Source organism: Phocoena sinus, chromosome 6 (genome assembly GCF_008692025.1).
Source record: "Phocoena sinus isolate mPhoSin1 chromosome 6, mPhoSin1.pri, whole genome shotgun sequence".
NCBI classification, from domain to species: domain Eukaryota; kingdom Metazoa; phylum Chordata; class Mammalia; order Artiodactyla; family Phocoenidae; genus Phocoena; species Phocoena sinus.
The window spans coordinates 4115930-4142861 of record NC_045768.1 but is presented as its reverse complement, the minus strand read 5'-3'; the positions used below and the strand labels follow the sequence as shown (position 1 = coordinate 4142861).

The window sequence follows — 26932 nt, the reverse complement described above, 5'->3', positions numbered from 1 at the left end:
CACTGCTGACCTTTGAGATCTCAGACGCAGAGATTCTCTGGCCTGCTCTGAGCAGCATCACCTGGGTGCCTGAGCCCCTCTCTGGTCCCCCTCTCCCCAGAGTTCCCCTGCCCTCCTCCCCTTCTGGATGGTGGCCCCCTCACCCATAAGCCCCCGGACAGTCTCACAAGCCCTCTTCCCTCTTACACTCCTGTCCAAGTGCCACCAACAGAGCTCGTGGTTAATGCCTCCCACGGTCATGTCTTTTTCCTCCCTCCGCAGCTAGATTACCATCCATCTCTGAAAGCTCCAAGGTACCAAGCACAGTGTACTTTGCCCCGTACGTGGCTGCCGCCACCTCTGCCATATAAAAGAAGCATTGCTTAAGGCCCGGCCTCACTGTCCTATAAAACGGCAACCCAGAACCCACCAGGAGACAACCCCGAGGCTGCAGAGACAGGGGAGAGGTAGGACCCTGTTCTGCAGCTGCCCAGCTTTGTGCTGGAATCCATAGCCGTCCTTACCAACCGGCTTCATTTGAGAGCCCCTTCCTCCCCTCCTGCGATCTGCTGTGCTAACAGGTCAGCTGCCACTTTGTGTTAAACTCCTTCTCACTTATTACAATACCAGTTTTTTATTGACATGGAAATAAAACTTACAATCAATGAGATATTATGAAATATACATCAAAACAAAAGTCACTAGAGCTGGTGTTTTCATCTGTTCTCGGGAAGGAACAAGGGTTTATCGGGGTGAAAAAACACTGAACATTTTTCTTCCCTATTACATGATGCGATTTTCAATGAATCTATAAAGAAAATGAAAACATAAATAGAGTAACCAAACAGAATGAACCCTGCAGCTGTCAAAACTTAAAACAGTTCCATTTTCCTTTGATTTCTGTTTTAAGTTTTGAAATGTACATAGATCATTCTCTGATTTTTCTCTTTCTTTTTCTTTCTTTCTTTTTTTTTTTTTTTCTTTTTGGTAGGGAGCCTCTTTCTTAAATCTGATTCCTCTATGGCCCACTGGCTTTGAGCCTTGGCAGCTGAACTGACCAAATGACCAAATGAATATGCCATTTATTTCTTATGCCATCAGCCCTACCTCGGTAGAGGGGACCTCTTATTCTGTTCCTTCTCCACGGTCTGGAAACGTACCCTTTCCCTTGTTGGTGCCACATCAAAGTGGACTTAACGGCGTTTCTTCCTTTACTAAACTACTGGCACATGGGAGAAGGAGGGCAAAGGAGGAGCCCTTCCCAGCTGGTGGGCACCTGCTGCGTGCCCGGCACCTCACCTCGGTCATCTCTTCTAAATCTTGTCATTACACCCTGGGGTGGGGTTGGTTATCCCCATTTCACGAATGAAGAGGAACTGAGACTCAGAGAGGTAAGGAAGGATCAGAGCCTGGATCGCGTTCCCATCTGTCTACACTGGGTGGAAGCGGAGAGGGCCTCTGAGATGGCCTACTTGAATGATTTAAGTTTTCTCAAAATCGAAGAACCCTTTCTTCCAAAGAAGTCTGACACGGAGACCCCCATAAATAAAGGGTGTCTCCCAGCGGCTGTCTGGCCGACTCAGGATGCGGGCCTTGTGTTCCAGGAGGCTCTCCTTTGCATCCACCTGAGGTTCTCTGAGCTCCACTCTGATCTCCTCCATGGTCCCGGGGACAGGAAACGCAGGGCCTGGGGAGGAGAGGAGAAACCGGCCATGAGCATCCAGGTCTCTGGACCCGCAGGCCAGGGCTTCTTCTCCCCCTTCCCCCAACAGCGGCCTTCCAGAAGTGAGGCCACACCACACAAAGCAGGGGCAGAATGGGAAACAGAGTCCATCGGTTTCACTGGTCCTCGGGTTTCAAACAAATATTCGTGAAGCTCTAAGACGCCTCTAAAAGACACGCCTGCACCAGCTTCTGCCGTACGGACCATCAGAGCAACACGATCGGGGCGGGAAATGGTCCCGCAGCCCCGCAATCCACCTCCACCCGGTCTCATCTCCTTGAAGCTGAGCAACGTCTTCCAACCACGTTGTCCCACAGCGAGACAGCAGCCACTTCATTTGCATTTCTTTCCTCTCCCATCCCGAAGAGAGAGAGAGGAGTTTCCTAAATTGCCCGGATGGGAGGCATGGCATACCTCTCCTGTGGACCTATTAATTTTTCTTTTTATTGAGGCAAAATTTACATAAAATTAACTATTAACCTTTTTTTTTTTTTTTTTTTTTTTTTTTGGCGGTACGCGGGCCTCTCAGTGTTGTAGCCTCTCCCGCTGCGGAGCACGGGATCCGGACGCGCAGGCTCAGCGGCCATGGCTCACGGGCCCAGCCGCTCCGCGGCATGTGGGATCTTCCCGGACCGGGACACGAACCCATGTACCCTGCATCGGCGGGCGGACTCTCAACCACTTCGCCACCAGGGAAGCCCTCAACTGTTAACCATTTTTTCAATGTATGTTTCGGTGGCATTTAGCACCTTTACAATGCTGTGCACTCACCCTCTCTATTTAATTCCAAGACATGCTCATCACCCCAGAAGGAAATCTCGCAGCCACTGAGCAGTCACTGCCATTCTCCCCTCCCCCCACTCCTTGGCAATCACTATCTGCTTTCTGTCTCTGTGGATTTACCTATTCTGGACATTTCATGTAAGTGGAATCGCACATTACGTGGCCTCTGTCATCTGGCTTCTCTCCCTTAGCATATGTTTTCAAGGTTCATGCATGTGGGAGGACTTCATTCCTTTTTATGGCTGACTAATATTCTACCGTATACGGATAGACCACATTTTTTCCATTAACCAGTTGCTGGACATCTGGCTGGTTTCCATCTTTTGGCCCTTGTGAAAAATGCTGCTGTAAACATGCATGTACACATATTAGTTTGAACACCAGTTTTCAGTTCCTTTGGGTTTATATCTAGGAGCAGAATTTCTGGGTCACACGGTAATTTGACGTTCAAGTTTTTGAGGAGCCATCAATTTTATAGCTAGTTCTCTGTTCACACAAATGGAGACAGAGTTGCTGATAGTTACCCCCAGTGGACAGGCTAATGATATCCACCGGCTAGTATGACTGTTTCTCATTGAGAACTTTCCAGGCCCTCTGCTGAGAACTCCCCCTGCATCACGAAATGCTCCAACAACGCTCCGAGCTGGGTATCCCCATTATACCTATTTTATAGGTGAGGAAACTGGGGCTCAGAGGTTCAGCAACTTGTTCAAGGCCACACAGAGTTGAGAAGCCAGAATTCCAACCTGGGCATTTGGCCCCACACTTGTGTTTGTACACATCAAACTGTAAAGTCCCGGTAAGTTGCCAAATGATTTCTGTTTGGAGCTGGAATGGGATGAACCGTAGGCAGGCAGCAGCCAATCTGCAATTAGCCAATAAAGCTGCTAATTATGCCCGGCTTAGACTGTTAGGAAACTGAGTCTACCTTCTTTAAGCACGCCCCAGCTGTACGTTCCCAGAGCTGGGGGCTGGGGCCTGGGATTAAACCCCACGCAGTGGATAACCCACAAAACAGGCGAGTGACACTTAGCAAAGCATTACCCCGGTGATTTCTCTCCATCAGGGCGTTTAGCTTTATCCCTTGTGTGTTCAGAAGATGGCCAGTCTTGCCCATAACAGCTCCATTTACTGGGCATCCTCTCCGCATCCACTCTGGTGCCGAGATCATCTTGTTTACTCATCTCAGCCACAGACCTAAGATGGCGTGCTGTTTCTCCCGTTTTACAGATCGGGAACTTGGGGCACAGATAGGTTGAGTGACTGTTTCAAGATCACGCAGGTGTAATTGACAGAGCCCATGTGGATCCTGACGTCCCAATTCGAGAGCCATACTTGTAAGGAGTCCATCCTCATCACCTCCCAACAGTGGAGGTACCGTCTCTTTTAGGGGCTTCTGCTGTTACCCAGGAGGAAGTTTCTGGGAGTTCCTTTCCCAAGACAGTGAGCTACCTCTTGAGAGTGGCTTGGGTCTGTTCATAATCAGGTGAGCCCTAGCCACTTTTCATTGCTTTTTTTTTTTTCCGGTACGCAGGCCTCTCACTGTTGTGGCCTCTCCCGCTGCGGAGCACAGGCTCCGGACGCGCAGGCTCAGCGGCCATGGCTCACGGGCCCAGCCGCTCCGCGGCATGTGGAATCTTCCCAGACCGGGGCACGAGCCCGCGTCCCCTGCACCAGCAGGCGGACTCCCAACCACTGCGCCACCAGGGAAGCCCCCATTGCTTTTTTAAAAGAAAAAAAATCCAAATCATGGTGTTTGTTCCTTCCAACCTCTCATGTTTGCCTTTTTCGAAAGGCTATGCGTTTCCCCTCATTCACCTAAACCTGCGGTTGAGTTACTGGCCCCCTGAGGCCGCGGGCTCAGAGCGAGGCATCCCCGCGCTTTGCTGCCCGCTGCCTTCTCGGAGTGTAATCAAACATCAAGCTAAGTAGCAAATAAATCTCTCGATCTCATAAGCTGCACAGCGAGATCATGTAAATGCAAATGAAGGAGCGGGTTTCAGGCTGTCGAGGGGGAGGGGAGAGAACGCTGGGGCCCTGTCACCGCGACTGCCTCACGCGGCAAGGGCCATACATCAGCTGCAGTAACGGTTCCGGCAGCACCGAGGGAGCCAGGGCTGCCCCGGGGAGGACGGAAAAGCCAAGCAGGTGGCAAAACACAGGCAGCCCTGGGTCGTGGGGACCAGGCAGGGGCCGGCCGAGTGGTGTGCCGAGCAGGCGCAGTGGGGCCTGGAGAAGTGTCTGCACTGCCTGGGGCTCCCCTTGTCCTGAGCTGGTGAGCTGCTCTAGTAATACCGACAATGACAGCAGTAACAGAGGCCACTGGATACTGGGCTCCAATCCTTGGCCTGGGGAGGTTTTACAGGTGAGGAAAGGGGACCAGACGATTCAAGTGACTTGCCCAAGGTCACACAGGAAGTGGCAGAGCGAGGTCTCAGCTCTGTGACATTAACAGGCTAGTTTCCGTATCCTCCTGCTGGACCTGCGGCTCTCCCCTCCCCTCCGTTCCCTCCCCTCCCCTCCGTTCCCTCCCCTGACCCAGCGGCAGCCAGCTCAGCCCCCATTATAAACTTGATGACATAGAAGAAGAACCTTAACTTTGACCCTTGGCAGGAGTACAGGAAATAGAAACTTTGGCTTTAACTCTGCCTTTTGACTTTTTTAATTAGAAAAGTAAAATCTCAGTACCCATCACCCCCGCCCCGCCCCTGCCCAAAGGCTGCACCTCTAAGGACACATCCTCACACAGTCACTTATGTTGTTATGTTTCCTTCCAGTATTTTTTCAATGAATTTTCTACATGGTTGTAACAATAGTGTATGTAAATTTTTGAATCCTGCCGATTATTTTTTCACTTAACGTTATTTTATATGCCTTTGATCATATATGGATGTGGTCTTCTGGTGTGTGGCTTTTCAGTATCATTATGCGATGTTCAGCTGCCACTCACACAATGCACATCGTTCAAAGAATCCGGCTTCTGAGACAACGCCGGAGTCCTTTGATGCATAATGCACCTTATTTCACATGATTGTTTATCTGACGTTCTCATTATGGAAATAAATAAATATCCTCTATGCTAATCATGATCACAATTTGCATTTATATTGTGCTTTTCATTCGAGGGTCTTAAGTTGTTTTATAATAATGAACTCCCCCTCCATGAGCGAGATGGGACATGTGTGCACGTGCGTGCGTGGGCAGAGCCGTATACAGATATTTATTTAATAACCACCAGGCAATAACTGTGGGATTTCATGGAACTACGCTTTAATAGGATGTGGGAAAGTGAGCGGAGGCTTCTCAACTGTCGAGCAAACATACATTTAGTTTAGACTCTGGACGAGAGGGTTAAGTGGGCTACACTCTTCTGTGGCTGCCAGGAGGTGGGAGTGCTTCCTTTATGGGGCTTAGTCTTCATACATGAACACCTAAGATTGGTCTAGAGCCCAGGCATCAAGCTCTCAGACAGGTCTAAAACCCATCTTGGAAATGACCACCAGCTCGTTTGTCCAGAGTGAGATCCAGTTCGGACCGTCCAAGAAACCAAGCCAGTTAATTTCACCCATTTTCACCTCTTTGGTGGGAAATGGGGGCAAGTTAAGACTTTTTAAAAGTATATGAGGTGGGAAATCATTAGATCGGAGTTACAAGGTTGGGTCACTTGTTCTGAAGTTGTCCCAGGAAAATGGGCTCTGGCGCGGCTCTGGGGATAGGGGTCCTCCTTCCTGGGTCTCAGGTGACTTTAGGAGGAAACGCCACTGGTACTTGCCTCTGGAAAGCCCCAGCGGTCCTGATGCTGGTGATGGGCTGCTCCAAGAGGACTTCCGGGCCAGGGGCTGCCTGCCCGACCCAGTTCCCACTGCAGGTTTCCAAGGCTTGTTCCTCGATGTTGGGTAGTGGAGGGAGCTGCCGTGCGGAAGGAGCCCAGAGAATCCCAGGACCCCCTGGGACAGGGAGCGAGATGGTTTTAATTAGAGCTGAGAGACGGGAAATAAGGCAGCGAGGGATGACATCTTAATGAGGTTTAATGAAGCTGTCTGCTGATGGGGACAGCTGTCACCCAGAGCTGTATGCTAGCCAAGCCACTTTGTGACAGAGGAAACTCAGAAAAAGGCACAATCTGAAAGCAGCTGAGAAGGGCGGGGTGGCCAGACTCAGAGCTGGGGTTTTTCTCCTGCATTGGCCTCTTGATTCTAACACCTCAACAACAAGGGATTCCAGCTAGTAGGCCAGATTTGAATAGCTTCCAATATCTCACAATTCCCCTTTGTGCAAAGCTCAGGTATGCCTCTGAAAAGACCTTGAGGATGTGCACGAGGTGTCTTAGAATTCAGCCATAAGAGACAGGGAGGGCTTGCATTTGGGGGCTGAAAGGGATCCACCATCCCATCCCTTTCTGAGACTCAATTTCCCCCTCTGTCTCGTGGTGACCACGTGGCCTCCGTTATAGAGATGTTGTGAGGGGCCACTGTGGGTGAGCACAGAGCTATGAGGTCAGAGGGCTGGGTTTAACGCCAGCTCTTCCATTTACTACCTGGGTGCCTTTGGGCAAGTGTGAACCTCTTTAAGTTTCAGTTTTCCCAACCGTCAAATGGGAAAACAACCTCCCAGTGAGGCTGGCAGAGTTCGGGGTGAAGCAAGAAAAGCTCTCAGGACATAGTAAGTGCTCAATAAAAGTGTTTGCTAAATGAGGTCACGGGGCATAACGTGAGCCTTGCACGTTGGAGGTGCCCAATTAATGTTCACTCTCTTCCTCGTTTCTTTCTTCACTTCTGTAGTAAAGAGAACGGAGTGGTTCCCAGGGATCCCTGGGTGCTCTCAGCCTTCATGTGACCCCACAACTGTGCCATCTGCCCCAGGAACTTTGGACATTCCAGCTGAGAGCCATCTCTCATCCTATTGTGGGCTGGAGGGGCAGGCTACCTGTGGGACTCGGGTGGCCAATCAAAGCTGAGATTTGTGGTCACATCTCATCAGTTTCACAGCCAGTTTGCCTGCATCTAGAAGTTCAGGGTCAGAAGCTCCTCTGAGCACCTGTTTATCAGTCCTTAGCTGGTCCCTGAGTTGCCCAGAGACGTGTAGTTTCCTCTGTCAGGCAGCTATTCTCTGTAGGCTTCTGGAAAGCCCCTCTGGACAAGCTGGGGAGGGAAGCCCAGGGTTGGTGCCGGGCCCTCCCACCTCTGGCTGGATCCTTTTTGCTGCTTCCAGGGAGCCCCTGGAAGAACCCTCAGCACTCCTGTTCTCACTGGCTGTCCCACTGGGATCTTCTTCAGGTTGGCTCTCTCCCCAAAATGCCAATCCAAGATCTGCATCTTCTCTCCTTTCCAGCCCTGACCCAGGCATGACTCAGCTGTCCCGTGTCCAGGTCACTGAAATGACAGCTCTTCCCATAACGCACAGTCTGTACATCAAACGGCCTCCTGTCGCTGGGGCTCTCCCGGGCAGAAGGCTACTTATGTCCTCTGTGGGTGTGGAGGGCACCGTGCGAACAAGTCAGATGCACCTGTTCTGCGTGAGCAAAATCCAGTCTGCAGAGCTGAAGTCCGCGCACAGGACAAAACAATGGAGGGTCCCGGGCAGTTGCGGCTAAGTGCCAAGAGGCGGCGAAAACTGTGTGGAGTCAGATGAGGGTTCAAGTCCACCCTTGGCCACTCATTAGCTGCGAGGCTTTGGGCAAACAAGCCGCTACAGCTGTCTGGTCCTCCCTTTCCCACCCGAAAACCCGTGTAGTTTCCAGGGCTGCTTTACGCGTTAGTGGTACCCTGGGGGGCAGTGAAGGGCCCCCGTGGAGCCTGGCCCACGGTCGCCATGATTACGGTGTTGCCGTGGTCGGTGGTGGTGGCACCAGGGCGGGGCCAGTCGGCCTATCTCGTTGGGCAGCTGAGCTGGTAATGGGTGAATACACTGCTCCTCTAGGGCGTTCACATGTTAACGCAGGGACTCTGAGACACATGGCCCGAACCTAAAGGATCAAACTGCCAAGGGTGGAATTTCAAGCATGACGGTAATGTCAGGACCCCACCGCTCTTGCGACACGTGGCCGCCTTGCAGACGGATGCGCTCTGAAGGAGGGCGGGTGGGGGGGGGCAGGACCGCGGGGTGTGAGGGGCACCCACATCAGGTCGGGAAACAGGACCAGTGCCCCCGAAGACTCCTTGTGCTGCTTGCAGCCACCGTCCCCACCCCCATGGTACCCACCCTCCCGACTTCTGAAACCAGACTTTAGTCATGCTGTGTTTGAACTTCACTGGCATGGAGCAGCGCCTGCCTTGTGTGTCCAGCTCCTTCTGTCCCACATTTGTGTGAGGACCACCCAGGTGGTTGTGTAGAGCTGTTCTCTCGTTCCCAGTGCCATCGAGCAGTTCCTAACCTATTGGCATTTGGGGCCAGATGACTCTTTGTTGTTGGCAGTGGGGCCTGTCTTCTGCATTGTGGGATGTTTCGCAGCATCCCTGGCCTCCACCCACTGGAGGGAGGGTAGTACTGCCTCCTAGCTGTGACAACCAGAAACGTCTCCAGACACCGGCAAATGTCCTCAGGGGGTGGGGGTGGGGCACAATTGCCCCCAGTTGAGAACCACCGCTATAGAGTGTTCTATTGAATGAATATGTCACCATTTTTTTAAAAAATCCACCTGGGATGGCCATTTGGGTAGTTTCCGGTGCTTGGCTATCACAAACTGAGCTGCTACGAGCATTCTCGGACATCTCTTTGGGTGGACTTGGGCACTCATTTCTGTTGGGTGTCCAGGAGGGAATTGTTGGGTTATCAGTAAGCGTATGTTTAGCTTTCACAGATACTGCCAAACAGTTTTCTGCAGTGGTTGTACCAATTTACATTCCCACCAAGAGCATGAGTGTTCCGGTTCACGTCTTTACCAATATCATCGAGTTTTTTATTTTGTACTTCTCAGAGGTTGAGCACCTTGACATACGGGTCCTGGCCACTTGGACATCCCCTTAAAAAAGCGCCTATTCAAGTCTTTTGCTCGTCTTTCTATAGGATCGTCTGCCTTTTTCTTATTGATTTGCAGCAGCTCTTTATATATGATGAATAACAGCCCTTTGTCAGATATATGTATTGCAAATACCTTCTCTCATTCTATAGACTCACACATTTTTAGAGCTAGAGGCAGTCTGTGCTCCCCTATCAAACCCTCTGGTGGCCTTGGTTGTCATTACTTGTTCAGTTTGTCCTTTTAGCAAGATAAGGAATTTCATAAGGGCAGGGGGCAGTATGTGTCTGCTTTGGTCACCTTAGAACTCCTGGCACAGAGCTTGGTGCAGAGGAGATACAAAATAAATATTTGTGCAGCGAACGAATGAGCGACTTTCCCATTGGGATGACCTTTGCAGCCCAAGGCTTCAGTATTTCTGGCCGTCGTTGCTTCCTAGGCAACCCTCACTAAAAAGCGTGGAGATTGAGGCACCGGCCTGCTTCCCTGCCTCCTTCACCTCCAGGCCCCGCCCAGTGGCAGCCGCTGAGTCTGTCGTTCCTCTGCGAGCTGGACTTCTGCCCACCTGCACCTGCCAGAGGGAGGCGGGGCCTCTCCCGGAGAAGTCACATTTTAATTAACTTCCCTTGCCGTCACCTCACCGGAGAGGCCAGATTATTTTCATAAACAAATGAGGAGCCAGGGCTTTGTCTGCCGCTCAGAGTGAATCACACGGAAGGAAATGCAAACAAACCACCCGCCAGGGCCCCCACCTGAACCTCAGAACTCTCAGCTCTCGAGGGAGGTAAAGGCCTGGGATTTGGGATGAGAAGGAAGAGGGAGAAAAAGGATGAGGCAGTGTGTAGGAAAGAGCTGCCAGAGTCTCCAAGGAGGCAGTTCATTCATTCATTCACTCATTCAGCCCCTCTTTACTAGCATCTGTTCTCTGCTGATCACTTTGAAAAAGAGGGGTGAGAATAAAAACTATGTGGCATGTGGGGAATCTCTGTACCTTCTGCTCAATTTTGCAGTGAACTTTACATTGCTCTAAAAATAAAGTCTATTTTTAAATTTTATTTATTTATATTTTTGGCTGTGTTGGGTCTTCGTTTCTGTGCGAGGGCTTTCTCTAGTTGCGGAGAGCGGGGGCCACTCCTCATTGCGGTGCGCGGGCCTCTCACTGTCGTGGCCTCTCTTGTTGCGGAGCACAGGCTCCAGACACGCAGGCTCAGTAGTTGTGGCTCACGGGCCCAGTTGCTCCGTGGCATGCGGGATCCTCCCAGACCAGGGCTCGAACCCGCGTCCCCTGCGTCGGCAGGCAGACTCTCAGCCACTGCGCCACCAGGGAAGCCCTAAAGTCTATTTTAAAAATAATTAACCTTAAAGGGAAGGAAGGGGTAAAGGAAGGAAGGAAGGAAGGGAGAAAGAAAGGAAGGAAGGATGGAAGGAAGGAAGAAGGAAAGAAAGACTTAGCAGACAGTCTACCGAGGGATACAGACATGAAACTGATCATCACACAATTAATGACTTAATTACACTACTTTGTAATCTTTAATGGCTTTACTGAGATACAATTCACATACTATACAATTCACCCGTTTAAAGTATATGATCCAATGGCTTTCAGCTTACACACAGGGTTGTGCAACCAGCACCACAATCAATTTTAGACCATTTTCATTACCCACCAAAGAAGCCTTATACCCCTTAACCATCACGCCTCAATCATTGCATTCCCCTCTCCATCTCAGCCATGGGCAACCACGAATCCACTTTCTGTTTCTATGGATTTGCCTATTTGGGACATTTCTTGTACGTGAAATCATACAATATGTGGTCCTTTGTGACTGGCTTCTTCACTGAGCACCATTTTGTAACGGCCAGTCCATGCTGAAGCAGGTTCTACTGCGTAATTTTGAAAGTGCCCTAAAGGTGGAGCTCAGGGCCCTATGGTGCCATAGACAAGGAAGTTTGCCTGTACTGAGGGCAACCCGGGAGGGCTTCCCAAAGGAAGTGGTTTTTAATCTCAGGCATTTATAGAACACCTGTTATGTGCCACCAGGAAAAAGAAGTCAATAGAAGCCATTAGAAGGCTGTGTAGGGTATTATATTCCAGGCAGGCTGGCCCGGCATGTGCATTCCTGGAAACTGAGAAGATCATTTCAGTTCTAAGCCCCAAATGAATAGAATGGATAGTAAGTGTTACCAGACCCAGATGAGGGAGAGGCCACAGTGAGCCCCAGGGGTCCAGAGAGCTTGAAGAATAAGAACCAGAAAGGGGGGCTTCCCTGGTGGCGCAATGGTTGAGAGTCCGCCTGCAGATGCAGGGGACACGGGTTCAAGCCCTGGTCCGGGAAGATCCCACATGCCGCGGAGCAACTAGGCCCGTGAGCCACAACTACTGAGCCTGCGCGTCTGGAGCCTGTGCTCCGCAACAAGAGAGGCCGCGACAGTGAGAGGCCCGCGCTCCGCGACGAAGAGTGGCCCCCGCTTGCCACAACTACAGAAAGCCCTCGCACAGAAACGAAGACCCAACACAGCCATAGATTAATTAATTAATTAATTAATTAACTCCTACCCCCAGCATCTTAAAAAAAAAAAAGAACCAAAAAGGGGAGGGCAGGCCAGGAGCAAAAGAGGCCGGGACTCCGGCAGACCCTTCAGGGGTGGGGAGTGGTCTATTCTGCCTAAATCTCAGGACCACGTGGAGTAGCCAGGAAGGCAAAGCTACAGAGGTGGATGGGGTTGGAGCATGCGGGGCCCAGACTGCCAGCCCAAGGGAGGGGTTTCCTCCAAGACAATGATGAGCCATTACAGGTGGTCCCACATCATCCACCTCTATGCGCCCGGGTCTCCGGGAGCCAGAGAAAAGGGGAGAGAGATTGATGGGAAAAGGAGAAAGGGTGAGCCCGGAGCCACCAGACTCTCTGGACAGGCTTTGGTGAGGCCAGAGCCAGGAATGTCCTGGGAGATGTAACACCCTGCAACTGGGAGCCCACTGCCTGGGGCCCGTGGGGGTGGGAAGAGCAGCTGCACCCACCCAGCTCAGTAAGGTCCATGGTCCCCAGGGGCCTGATGGTACCGGGAGCGTCACACACCTGGCTGGTATCTCTTTAGCAGGTGGATTTGAATGTGGGCTGGAGACACAGCCTGGGTTCAAAACTCAGCTCTGCCACTTCTTGTCCCATGTGGCCTCGTGCAACCTGTCTTGACCTCTCTGTGCCTCAGCTTCCCCAACTGAGACATGGGGGCAGTGATGGGCTGCCTCACAGGGCAGCTGTGAGGACTGAGGAGGAGAGGCATATGAAGACCCAGTGTTGTGTCTGGAGCACAGACCTCAGCGGGTGTCGACTGATGAAGAGCAACGATCTAAGCACCGTACAGGACAGGACCTCTGAGCTCAGGGAGCTGCTAGTCTAAAGAGAGGCAGTGCAGCACCATGCTTAAGAGCTTCACCCCGAAGCCAAACACAACTGCATTTGACATCCAGCCCCATCCTTTAGGAGCCATGGATCGTGACCCCGCCATTCTGGGTCTCAGCTTCCCCACCTGTACAATGGGGGAAATGAGGTGGTTGATAATAGAGCAATTTCATCCCTACAAACCCCTTCTGGAGGGTTAAGGAGTTGACCAGAGACCCAAAGAGTGAGAATGGCAGTCCAGCCGCCAGGAGGGTGACAGTGGGCCTTGTCACCGTAGCCCCACACCCTCGGGTGACGTCCAAGGAGGCAGCTCCAGTGACGATGATTTGAGCCATCCCCAGTAGGAATGAAGGGTTAGGGAGGAAAGATGCCCCCCTCCCTCAAGGGTGGCCCCAGGTGAGTCTCCGTGAACCAGGTCTTTCCGTCCATCGGCAAGATACATCATTTCCCGCTCTAGGTTGCCAGATCTGGGCTGGACCCCAAGTACGGCTGCTTAGTGCGGGGACCGTGCCGCCCCTCTCTCCTGCTGCACAAATGCACGTCCTCCCTCAAGGCCTCGGTCCCGACCGCCCCCCGCCACGAGGGTCCTCCTGACTCTGCTCTCCTCACCCGCCCCTGAGCAGTAGCACAGCAGGCAGGCTTCCCCAAGGTGTGTCTCAAGGCCCAACAACAGTCAGCGCTCATCTCAGGGAGGGCTCGTGTTCCACACCCTAGTAGCCCCGAGGTCGCCCACAGGGCCTGGGGTAAAGCCGTACCCGATGACTCCCTGTCACTGAATTTAGTGTAATGCTGTTGGTCTGAGGTCCCACTGCTCACCTGTGCTCTCTGTCCTTCCCCCAACAGGCTGAACTTGGGAAGCCCCGGGAAAGAAGCTGCAGTCTGCCTGGAATTAATTTTAATTACGGACTCTACATCCGGGGGCAGGATGGAGGGGTCCCTGAAGGTGAGCAAACTTCCTCTGGAGCCCAAAGGGACTTGAACTCTCTACCTAGGCTACTTCCTCCAGGAAAAGAGTCAAGGGGCCTGCTCTGCAGCACTATTCAGGCGGAAACCACAGTTTGCTTAGCCGAGAAGGACAGGACCACGAAGGGCCCAGGTCTAAGGTGTCAGGGAAACAGCAAGGGCCCCAGACAGTGTGGAACCTTGTCCCCAGGCAAGACTGCCTGTGCTCTGCACCTTTTCAGCTGCAAGCATAGACAGGCTCGTGACCAACCCTCTGATCTCCCAAACGAGGTCAAGGCCAGGCAAACCCAGGTCCATGAAGGATGCTCAGGCATCGTCCAGAATCTCTGGGAATCCTGACCCCACCCTTTCAGGGGGCCAAGCAGGGCTGTCACCCAACAGGCTGCAGGTTCATGAGAAGGTATTCGTGCCCCAATTTCTTCTCCATCAGAGGCCACGGATTGCTTTACTTCCCAGACTCATCTCCATGCCATGGCTCTGTCTCTCCCTGCCCTCAGCCATTGGACACTGGAATGTATTTAAACAGCAGCCTACCTGCCCCCATGAGCTGAGCCGGGATTATATCGCCATGAACCGTGGGGCAGTAAAAGCTGGCCTGGTAACTGCCCGGGAGAATTTCCATTACCGTCAGCTCAATGACATCCGCATCAGTGACCAGGATGACCGGCGCCTCAAGAAGGAACCGCCCTCTCTCCCTCCGAATATGACGTTCGGGATCCGGGCACGGTAAGATGGCTGGCACCTGTGCCGGACGCCTGGCACCCGTGATGGTGAGGGAGGGGGGTGCTCAGCGGTGACTGAATTAGGGAACAATGTGGGAGCATGACTCTGGACTCCAGGGAGGGGCGAGTGATCCAGGCCTGGCCAATCAGCATATCTCACAAACCACGGCCAAAGTGATTGGTTCAGAGGCAGACATGTGACCCATGTCCCAACTCTGGAATGCGTGACATTCTATAAAAGTAGAATGTGGTTGCATGTAATCAAGTCTCAACTCAAACGACTTTGATTTTTTTTAAGGGGAATTTATTGCCTCACATGATTGAAAAGGTAGAGCTTCAGGCATAGCTGGATCTAGGCAATCAGGCAATGTCACCAGCATTGGGTGTGTCTCTCCATGACTTGGCTGTGCTTCCCAGTTTTGGCTCTATTCTCCGACAGTCTTCTTCCTCGTGTGGCAAAATGGCCAGGATCAGTTCCATGCTTACATCCTACACTTTGAGCGGCCCCAGTGGGAGTGGCGTAGGAACTACAAAAGCCTTGAGGTTAAGATTCTTTGGTCCAACTTCGGTAGCATGCTTATCCCTGAACCAACCAAAGGAGTGAGTAGAAATTGTGACCGACACTGATGGGCCGGGCCCGGGTCACGCTATTGCCTCTGCACCAATTACGGAGGCTGGGGGATTCTGGTGCTCTGATTGGCCAGGCCCGATCCCTTGCCCTTCCTTGGAGGGGGCGTGGTTGGAATCAGTCCCCACGATCTACAGGGGCTGATGGTGGAAAAGATGCAGAAATAGAGCTTCTGATCCAGAAGGAGAAGAACAGAACACGATAGCAGGCAAAAACAGCAAATGTCCAGTACAACAGGGCTTCCCAACCCATATTACGTCACAACACAAGCATTACAAAAATCACTGATATTTGTACGTTACATTGTACAGATAAATAGCAGTGCCCTCAACCAGCAGTGAACGGCCTGGGGCCTCCAGCTGCCCCAAGTCCCATCTGTGACACCTGAGACTAAGCCTGTATCTTGGTGTCCATCTGTGTGGCACTGCCCTGCTCTGCCCACATGCAAGGCCATTGACAGTCTATCTCCAGTCCCTTCCCATCACAACCCACTGTTCCGGGACCGGTGCCTTCCTTTGGCTGTGCTACTCAACTTTTTTGGGGGAGGTGAGGCTTCCTTTATTTCTTATGTTATTTACTGTGGTTAAATGCACATAAGATTTACCATTTTTAGGTGTACAGTTCGAGGGCATTAAGTACATCCACATTGCTGCACGACCTTCACCACCATCCATCGCTAGAACTTTTTCTTCTTCCTAAACTGAAACTGTGTACCCATTAAACAGTGACCCTCTATTTCGCACGCCCTCGGCTCTTGGTAACCACCCTCTACTTTCTTCCCGTATTAATTCGACTACTCCGGGGACCTCATATAAGTGGAATTATACAGTATTTGTCCTTTCATATCTGGCTTATTTCACTTAGCATAATGTACTCAAGATAAATCCATGTTGTCCTGATAGTATGGATCAGAATTCCCTTCCTTTTTAAGGCTGAATAACAGTCCATGGTGTGTATACATCACATTTTGTTTATCCACTCATGCCTTGATGCACACTTGGATTATTTCCACTTTTTGGCTATTGTGATTAACGCTGCTATGATCATGGGCGTACGCTATCTGCCTGAGTCCCCGCTTTCAATTCTTTTGGGTATATACCCACAAGGGTAATGGCTGGATTGCATGGGAATTCTATGTTTATTTCTTTGAGGAACTGCCACGGTGTTTCCTGCAGTGTTTGCCACCATACCTTTGTATGCTTTTCCCTCTGCTTTTCTCAGCATCCTACCTGGTAGAATCTACTTGCTCATCAAAGCTCAGCTCAGCTTCCTCTCTTTGGTAAGCTTTCCCACCTCCCTGGCCTCAAACTCTACGCACATCTCTCTCGGCAGAAAGGCTGTTTGTTCATTGCTGTTCAGCAGCCCTCAAAACCTGAAAGGTGGCACTAGAGACACATGGGAAAGTCACTTCCGGGCCAGATTAACTAATCATCTGTATACTGTCCTTCTCCCACCTTTGAAATAATGCCCAAGTCGATCCCTCAAGGCAAGGCAAGGTTCTCCAGGACTGCCTGGAGTGCAGAGGGACAGAGCCCCAGCTGTGTGACCACTAGACTGGTCCATACTGGTCACCAGTGTCTTGAAGACAGCATGGTGTCCAGGAGGAGTCGCCCGGGCTTTTCGTCCCACCTTTGTTCCCAACTCTCTTTCCCTCCAGGGCTTCTGTTTCCTCATCTGTAAATAGGATATTACAGCGGTCACTGGCATTCTGGGATTCTCAGGGTATGTCCTGTCTCTACGTCAATTTCATTTCATTGTCACTAAAACCCCGTGCAGCCCCATGTTCATAGCAGCACTGTCTACAATAGCCAAGACATGGAATCAACCTAATTGTCCATGGACAGACGAATGGATAAAGAAGATGCGGTACATATATACAATGGAATACTACTCAGCCATAAAAAGGAACGCAATTTGGTCATTTGTAGAGCTGTGGATGGATCTAGAGACTGTCATACAGAGTGAAGTGAGTCAGAAAGAGAAAAACAAATCTCATGTATTAATGCATATACGTGGAATCTAGAAAAATGGTACAGACGAACTGGTTTGCAAGGCAGAAATAGAGACACAGATTTAGAGAACAAACGTATGGACACCAAGGGGGGAAAGCGGTGCTTGGCGGGGTGGGATGAATTAGGAGATTGGGATTGACATATATACACTAATATGTATAAAACAGATAACTAATAAGAACGTGCTGTATAAATAAATAAAATTCACAAAAAAGAAATTCAGAAAGTAAAAAGATGTATATGTATACAAAGGAATACGGTACTACTCAGCCATCAAAAAGAATGAAATAATGCCATTTGCTGCAACATGCATGAAACTAGAGATGATCATACTAAGTGAAGCAAGTCAGACAGAGAACGACAAACATCACATGACATCGCTTATATGTGGAATCTAAAATGGGATACAAATGAACTTATTTACAAGACAGGAACAGACTCACAGACATAGAAAACAAATTTATGGTTACCAAAGGGGAAAGGGGGTAGAAGAGGGATAAATTAGGAGTTTGGGATTAGCAGATACAAACTACTATATATAAAATAGATAAACAAGGTCCTACTGTATACGGAGAACTATATTCAATATCCTGTAATAGACCATAATGGAAAAGAATATGAAAAAGAATATACATATGTATATATGTACAACTGAATCACTTTGCCATAAACCAGAAACTAACACAACATTGTACATCAACTATACTTCAATAAAAAAATTAAAAAAGGGGCTTCCCTGGTGGCGCAGAGGTTGAGAGTCCGCCTGCCGATGCAGGGGACACGGGTTCGTGCCCCGGTCCGGGAAGATACTGCATGCCGCGGAGTGGCTGGGTCCGTGAGCCATGGCCGCTGAGCCTGCGCGTCTGGAGCCTGTGCTCCACAATGGGAGAGGCCACAGCAGTGAGAGGCCCACGTACCGGAAAAAAAAAAAAAAAAAAAAATTAAGATTTTTTTTTAATTAAAAGAAAACACCTGTGCGGGAAGTAGGCAGGGTTACTTATCCAGCTGAGTCATGGAGAGATTAATTGACCTCCACAAGTTCACACAAATTTTTCACAGCACAGCTTGGCCTGGATTCTTAACCTAGTGTACTTAGATTTAAAAATATGAGATATTAGAACACATAGCACATTAGCAATCACGTGGTTTGAAGCCCCTCTTTAAAACAGGAAAATAGAAGCACAGAGAGGTGAAGAGATTTTTACAAGGTCACACAGCAAGTTGTGACCAGACAAAAGCCAGATCTCAAGCTAGGCTGGTGGACTCCCTGTCCCGTGCTCTTTCTTCCATATCTCGCCTCCTTGGGGCTTGAGGTATAGCGTGATTCCCCCAGAGTTTCTGGTCCTGGGGCTGCATTATTCTACATACAATGGAAGAGCTTAAGTCAGCTGGGCTCAGAAAGGACATCCATTATCATCTAGCCTTCAATATAAAATCTTAAATTGCGGGCTTCCCTTGTGGCGCAGTGGTTAAGAATCCGCCTGCCAATGCAGGGAACACAGGTTCGATCCCTGGTCCGGGAAGATCCCACATGCCGCGGAGCGGCTGGGCCCGTGAGCCATGGCCGCTGAGCCTGCGCGTCCGGAGCCTGTGCTCCGCAACGGGAGAGGCCACAACAGTGAGAGGCCCGCGTACCGCAAAAAAATAAAATAAAATAAATAAAATAAAATAAAATTCTTGAGGTCTGAATGAGCATGTGTCAATATACAGATCATGGAGTTTAAAAAAAAAAACTCTAAAAAAAAAATCCTAAATTGCTATAAAACCGGGTGGCTGCAATTTCAGGGAAAGGACGTGATGAAGTACCAGCTATATCTTCTGTGATGGTAAATGGGCTTTGCATATGCAAATTGAATGGATTTTAAAATGGTATTTAATGACAATTTTCGTAGCAGACGTTAACATTAATTGCACAAAAATGAAAATGCTGCATTAGGTTGCTGTTAGCAGCAAATATCGTGGCCATAAAGCTTTATCTTTATCAACAGCAGCCCTTTCTGATGTGACAGGGCAGCTCAGCAAATTGCAAGCAAAAGGGCTTTTATGGAACAAAAATATCCCCCAAAGCAGGCCCAAATCAGCATCAATTTCGCTTTATTTCTTCATAAATGGAGGTTAAATGGCTGCTGGAAAAGCTTTTACTGAAATGCCCAACCTGCCCGCAAAGCCCCTCTACCTTACAACATCAATGCAAGGAACAGTTAAAAAATCATCGCCCCCCCTCTCCATAATGGGGCTATTACTTTAAAGTTATGGGACCAAGGCCCATTCTCTAATGATCACCTTTTACAAGCCTCGATTGTATTTATTTCCTTACTTTAAAAGCATGTTAAAAACCAAACCCGATTACACCTGACTACCCGAGGACTTGTTGGGGGTGATTTGGTCCAATAACTAAAGAAGCCAAGAAACAAATGACTACCATTTACTCACAACTACAGAAGATATGTTAAAAGATAAAGTTCCACTTCAGACTAAGTACACAAGAAGCTTACTCTAAGCTAGAGATGCTGAGTGAGGGGCTGTAACTGCTGTATGAGAGAACATTCTGGCTACAGCTCTTCCCCCGGACCCCCACCATCATATCCCCTTGCCCTTTATATATTTTACGATGGACAAAATAGCTAGATGTGAGGGGTAGCGCACGCATCCATCCGCCTGCGCACGCGAGCCCTCAACGCCAGGTAGGGTCAAAACCTGAATTTGGGACTATTCAGTTACTTCCTTTCCAGTTAGCTGATTTGCTTTCCAACCCACACCAATTTGTTACAGATTATCACTAAATCAGAAAGGTACATTGCAATCCACGAACCTCTGGCTAAAAGGAAGTGGACACCTAAGCAATTATCTGGAAAAAGATGCCCGTGTAGACATGTGATCACAAGTAGGGGCTGAGGCCAAGTCAACCCACAGAGATGTTTGTTTGGCCCAGGCAGTAATTAAAAAAATCAAAAGTTTGAATGAGTTGCCACATTAAAAAAAAAAAAAATCAGGAGATCTCATATAAAACCCCAGATTTCCTGCTTCTCTTAAAACGTCAGAAGCCTGGCAACCTAGGTCTGCACTCCTACCTGGCACCAGGGGATGGGGCTGAGCAGGGTCCACTTTGGACAGATTCCACGCATACCCTTCTGTCTACCCCAGTCTCCACCCAGCCTGGCTTCTCTCGTTTTCTTGACCTGTCCGGTCCCAGTAGGCACTGAGTTTGCAGCTGCTGGTGTAGACTGGTCATCCTGACCCTTCAGCTACCTGCCGCCTCTTTTTATGTCCTCTGATGATGGTAGGGCCCACCACTAACAGAAGCTGCTGTGAATTGAACTTACACGTGGCAGGCATTTGCACATACAATTGCTAATGAATCCTACGAGGCAGGTATCATTCTGCTCACTTCACAGGCCAGGAGAGGGAGGGTGCGTGCATTCCCCGAGGCTGCACAATGGCAGGGCCTGGATTTGTATCCTGGCTAGCTGGCCGGCTTTGAAGACCGAACCTCTAGGATCAGGTAGCCGGAAAGAGCTGGTACATTCTCACTCTGCCGTTTCACTGTCAAATCTCAGAATCCAAGTCAGGGAAGAATTTTAAATTCTCATTACCAACGTGTAAGACCGTAACACAGATCTCAAAGCGTGCTGTGACCCCCGGTCCATAAACAGATATGTCTGGGGGCCAGAAATGTAACTATTAAAGGAGGGCTTAATTACTGATACATTTAAATAAGTGTTTGCAAATGTTCACATGCCCTCGGCACATCTTGTTACCGCTCCTAATCGGTCCAACGTCGTCGGAGATGATGAGACAGGGACGGCGGGGGACGGGGGAGCTGGGCAGTAGCTGGCGCTCCTGGCAGATTCTGGGTGCCCAGGCTCTACCTCCATGCTGCCTGGGAGCATCAGGCCGCAAGCAGGGCAAGGATGATAGTAGGGGGATTCAGTCAATGAGCAAACAGCTCCCTGCATGTCAGTATGTGACATGGGCCAGATGGAAGATGGGTAGACCCCGTTTTGAACTAATAATGGCAACTATTATTATTGTTATTGTTACGTGTCATCAGACATTGTGCCAAGCACCTCAGAAGCATCCTCTCCTTAAATAACTGAACAGCTCAGTGAGTACAACGCTTACGTCCCCATCTTACAGAAGAAGAGACAGAGGGTCAGAGAGGGGAAGTCATTTGCCCCTGGCTGCTCTATAGTGGGATGGGGATTAGTCTGGCCCAACCACCTGTGATGGCGACCTTGGCACTGAGCTGCCTTCCTAACAAACACAAGGATGGAGGTGACACAGGTAGAGATGCTACCCAAATTATTCCTGCACTAGATGGGGGCTGAGACAGAACGTATATGGTGAAGGCTATCCTGTCTGGATTTTTCTTAAAGCTTTAAGCTTAACCTGAACGCATCAAAAGAGCCCAATTAACTTCCCTTTTTTGTGTGTGTGTGGTACGCGGGCCCCTCACTGTTGTGGCCTCTCCCCTGCGGAGCACAGGCTCCGACGTGCAGGCTCAGTAGCCATGGCTCACGGGCCCAGCCGCTCCGTGGCATGTGGGATCCTCCCGGACCGGGGCACGAACCCGTGTCCCCTGTATCGGCAGGCGGACTCTCAACCACTGCGCCACCAGGGAAGCCCTGAACTTCCCTTTTGATATGTCGCTTCCCTTCACCTTCACCTACCTCCCGATAAACAAGCTCTTTGACGGGGCTTCCGGAACTTTCACTACACTGGATGCCCCAGGCCTGCTTCGGCTCAACCCCAGTATCCCTGGTGCCGACCATAGTGCCTTTGCTGAAAGAGGCCTCAGTAACTAACCACTGCATGAATGCATGAGCAAATGGCCACGCTGAGGTCCGATATGAAGCCAGTAGCAACTCGGGTAGAACACTTAACTCATCCACCAATTAGCCTAGTCCAGACCCCCTCCAATCCTGGTACTGAAAGCGTTCTGACCACGGGAAAATAAGAAACACAAGAAAGCTAGGGAACGCTGCCAGCCCACCCTCCCTACTGCTGCTCGCCCAGCTATCAGATGCATCAGCCTGACACTGACAAATGTGAAGGATGGAGGGAATTTTACAGGCTGTTAAAAAAATGTTTGCTGCCTGACAGGCTTTCTGAATCTCTCTGACAAGCTGATTTATTTTACAAATTTACAAAGGGCCCATCAATCACTCTGGGTTATTTCGTTCCTCCTGGAGCCGACGGCCAAAATCCAAGCCACCCACCCAAACTCCTATAAAAGAACAATAAACCCCTTCCCAGACACCTGTCCCAGGTATCCAAGACAGTTTCTGAATGGGGAGACCAGTTCCGGGTTTATTGCTGGCCTGAAACTCAGCTGAGTGAAACCGGGCTGCCCACAAGGGGGAGCATGTGGGTCTCGCAAAGACCCCTGAGCCCGCGTGCCGGCCTGCAAGGTACATCCTGCCACGCAGCCAGACGCCCAGCCCCACCGATCTGCTCCCCAACGCCGACTGCAACTGTAGTTAAACAGTTCTCTGCTTCTTCACCGGGTATGCAGGTCCTGGAGGGCACGGACACTGTCAGTTTTGTCCACCGCTGTATCATCAGAGCCTGGAACATAGTAGGCACTCAATAAATATTTGTTGGAGAAATGTGGTCCAGGGCCTTTTAAGGCTTTGAGACATTATTGAAAGGGAAGAGAAAGTTGATTTGACACCCAGAGATGAGATGGAAAAGCCAGAGATTCCTGTGTCGTTTAGCAGACTCTCCTGTGCTCCCCTATGATTGATGTTATGAATCAGCATTGCAGCGATGCTGCCTCAAAGACTGAATGTGTTCCTTGGCCACATTAATAAAGGGTAGTAGCAAGTCCAGATGCGGGAGGTGACCTACCTCTTCTCTTCTGCCACTCAGGTCACACTTGTAGCATCATTTAAAAATGTGGGCCATCATAGATTCAGGGGAAGGCCCATAAGCAGGAGAGTGTCCAGAGGGGAGACATCAGGTTGGTGGGTGGGACAAGGGGAGGGAGATCACTGTGTACAAAGAACGTGGCAAGACATGGGTTTTCCCTGCTGGATGAGAGAACATGCAGATGGTCCTCAACTCTCTGAGGCCCTGCCATGAGGACAGTGGAGGAGCTTTGCTCTCAGAGGCTTCAGAAAACGAAACAAGGACCAGCGTATGTGTGTTTAGGGGGCAGTCCCAGTGGCTAACGTTTGCAGAGCCCTCACTAAGCGGCCGCTGGATGTAATGCTGAGCACTTTAGACGCATCATCTCATTAAATCCTCAAGATTTTGCCAAGTAGGGATGGTTATCCCCGTTTTATAGATGGAGAAACTGAGGCTCAGAGACTCACTTGTCCAAGACCACACGGCCAGTCAGTGGCTGCAGCAGGATTTGAGCCACGTTTCCTTCCAGAGCCGGTGTCCCTATCCATAGCCTGCACTCTTCCAGGAGGCAGAGGCAGGATGCCTGGAGTGGAGGGGAGTCCTTACAGCAGGATGGCATCTGTGAACAGCAGCCACTCACTGGGGGCCGGCTTTCCACAGAATAACTCAGTTAACCCTCGGCAAAGCCTGGCACCTCCATTCAGCCACTAGGAGCTGAGGCATGGAGAGAGAGGTCGTGTCCCTTAGCGGGTGGTGAGTGGAGGCGTGTTTACTCCAGGACAGGAAAAGATTCTTGCAGGAGGTGGAGGTGTTGGCTGGCACATCACAGCTTGGCTGGGGCCTGGGACACCCCACAATGGACCCGACAGGGGATAGGAGTCCCTCCGCCTCAGAGCCAGCCTTCCATGGGCCTGACCTGGATGGAGTTCTGTTAAGAGGGCCCCAGGCGGGCAGGTGTAGCTGAGGAAGGTGGTGATCTGAGGGCCCTACCCTCTCCCTCCTACCTTCCTGGAAGCCCAACCTCTCTGGGGCCCCTACCCGACTGCCTGCTGCACCCCCTCCCGTCTCCCCAAACTCCTGCTCAAGCTCCATCCTGCAAGATAGCTTTGTTGCCAGAGCCCGGAAGGAGGCATTTTTCATGCTTTGCCTTTTTCCTTCTCGGCTCTCCTGCGGCTCAGACAGAGATTTATTCCCAGCCCGAGGCTCGTGGCATTTGGAGCAGAGAGGAGCTGATGGGCCCATAATGGATAGGGCCGCCACTCCCCCGGGGCCTGTCCCGCCCGAACCCCATCCATCAGGAGCGGCTCAGTGCCAGGGTCAGCGCTAACGAGGCCGGGCCACTCCCCCTCGGGGCCTCCCCGGTTGCATCTCACAGGCTCTGGCTCCCGCCTTTGATTTTTCCAGAGCTGGGCTCACCCTCTCATGTCTGTGGGCGACGCATGGGGAGGGGGCGTGGTGCCCGGCCCGGCTGAGGGCCCCTTGTCCTCACTTCCGCAGCCTCCAGCCTCGACACAGTTAGAGGGGTTGCTGGGGTGCAGCTGGTCTGCCCCTCCCGTGACACGGTGTCCCCGTGACGCAGTGTCCCCGTGACACAGGCATGGAGAAGCTGGCACTGCGGGGAGCCAGCAGCACCCCTGGGGCCGCGTGAAGAGCCAGGCCTCGAGCCCAGCACATCATTCCTGTCCCTGCAGGAGCCGCAAGCCAAAGAATTCATAGGACCTGCGCGTCGTGCTGAGGACCAGTTCAGGGCCTGGCTCGGTCCTGTCCCCTTTGGAAACCACAGGGAATCAGCCAGCTATTTATGCCGAAATCCCCGGTACCCTGCACTAATTCTGATGAATAGTGATACCAGCGTCTGTTTCTCCAGCTCCTATGGGCCCAGACACAGCCTCTCACGTGACCCCCGGAGCGACGCTTTAGGTAGCGACTCTCTTCTTTTCTTGGACGCGCCGCACAGCTTGCAGGATCTTAGTTCCCCGACCAGGGATCGAACCCGGGCCCTGGCGATGAGCGCACCAGTCTCCTAATCACTGGACCTCCAGGGAGTTCCCAGGTAGTGACTCTCTTATCCCCATTTTACAGCTGGGGAAACCGAGGCCCAGACATGCTTGCCCATGATCACGTGGCCAGAAGGTGGTTATGCTGGGGTTTGAGCTCAAAGGCCACATCGTTACCTCCATCCTATGCTGTGCGTTCATTTAGTGCCCACCCGTGCTGGGCATTACGCTGGGTGTTTGGGATACAGAGAGGAAGTAAGACACAAAATAAAGCAGGCCACAAAGGGGTAAATAGCACCACAGTCGGTGTATGTCTTATCCCGGTGGGCGAGGAGGGTGGGACAGAGGCCCCGGGGAGACTGTGGGTCACACCTGGTTTTGCTCACTGCTGTCTCCAGTACCTGGAATGTAGGAGGTGCTCGATAAATGCTTGCTGACTGACTGCATAAGAAAGAATAGACAGCTTGATCGCGAGCCATCCCCGATGTTGGGAACGGCCAGTATGCTAAGGCTGAAGACCACCAGTGTCCTGAGCACAGAATTATCAGGCGCTGAGCTCCAGCTATCGTTATTCCCGGGCTTCTGTAACAAATGACCACAAACTTGGTGGCTTATAACAGCAGAAATTTATTCTCTATAACGTGGAGCCCAGAAGTCCAAAATCGAGGTGTCACAGGGCCATACCCCCTCCAACGGCTTTAGAGTAGAATCCTTCCTCACCTCTTCCAGCTTCTGGTGGCCCCCGGGGTTCCTTGGCTTGTGGTCACATCACACCATTCTCTGCCTCGTGGTCATGTGGCCTCCTTCTCTGTGTGTCTGTGTCTTCTTCTCTTTTGTCTCAAATAGAGACACTTGTCATTGAAGTTAGGCTTCACCCAAGGAATGCAGGATGATCTGATCTCAAGGTCCTTAACTTAATGACCTCTGCAAAGACTCCTTTTCCAAGTAAGTTCACATTCCTGGGTTCTGGGGCTTAGAACCAGGCCCTATCTTTTGGAGGGGTCACCCACCGCTCACCCCACTACAGTCACCAAAGCATCTTAACAGAAAGTCCTGCATTCTAGATACTGGCTTTTGAGAAAACCACCTTTAGCATTATTATTTATAATGGCTGCCCCTGGAGTCTCGTTACACATTACGTTTCTATGAAAAATATAAAAGTGCTTTTGTAATCAGTCAAGAATTGTGATCAGCCAGAATGTGATGGGCGTAAATGCCTTCCTGAGAAGCAGATGTTTCTGCCAACCCTTTCTTTTGTGTTTATGAGGAACCTCGCCAAAAAAAAAAAAAAAAAAAAAAATAGAAAAGTTCAGAAGCTACATAACTAACCGCCACGAACCCGCCACTCAAAGTTCGCAAATGTCGCCACTCTGCCATTTCTGCTTCTGACCCTTTTATTATTATTATTAAAGAAATAAAATATAGCAAACACAGGTTGAAGCCCCTTCTCACCTCTTCCTAACCCCACACCCTTCCCTCCTGGAGGATAGTTCCTCCTGAGTCACATCCATTCAGCTCGGTTGAGCCTTTTCTCTCCAGAGGGGCTCAAGTCACAGCCCGCTGTGCTGGGAGCGGGGCATGCATCAGGCGGGTGCAGGGAGAGCCCCCAGGTTTCAGGCTCAGGCACTCAAGGTTGGGAGAAGCTCCCTGAAAGCCCGTCCAGCTCCACTGCCCATCCTGTCTCTCTCCGCTGGGCGCCAGTGCGGGGACTGCTAATTGAATTCACCCTTGTGAAAAATGTTAACAAATTGCAAATGACCTCTTAGACAAATTTAGAAGTCAGCAGTGTGCTGCTAACTAAGCCTCCCTCCTCTGTCATTAGCTTTTATGTTGGATCCACAAACAATTAAAAAATAACCACCGGCCCAGAGGTCCTCTCCTCTAATTAGCTCTAAGAGTCCTGCCAGGGAGAGAGG

General features: G+C 50.7%; 1 protein-coding gene across 1 annotated transcript in view; it reads left to right on the top strand.

Moving 5' to 3' along the window:
* CFAP77 (cilia and flagella associated protein 77) overlaps window positions 1-26932 on the top strand; it is a 133519-nt gene that overhangs the window by 66061 nt on the left and 40526 nt on the right. Inside the window, exons 3-4 of the mRNA XM_032635101.1 lie at window positions 13688-13787; window positions 14305-14533. Coding sequence (XP_032490992.1) covers window positions 13688-13787; window positions 14305-14533 — 329 coding nt within the window. The remainder of the gene's footprint in view (window positions 1-13687; window positions 13788-14304; window positions 14534-26932) is intronic.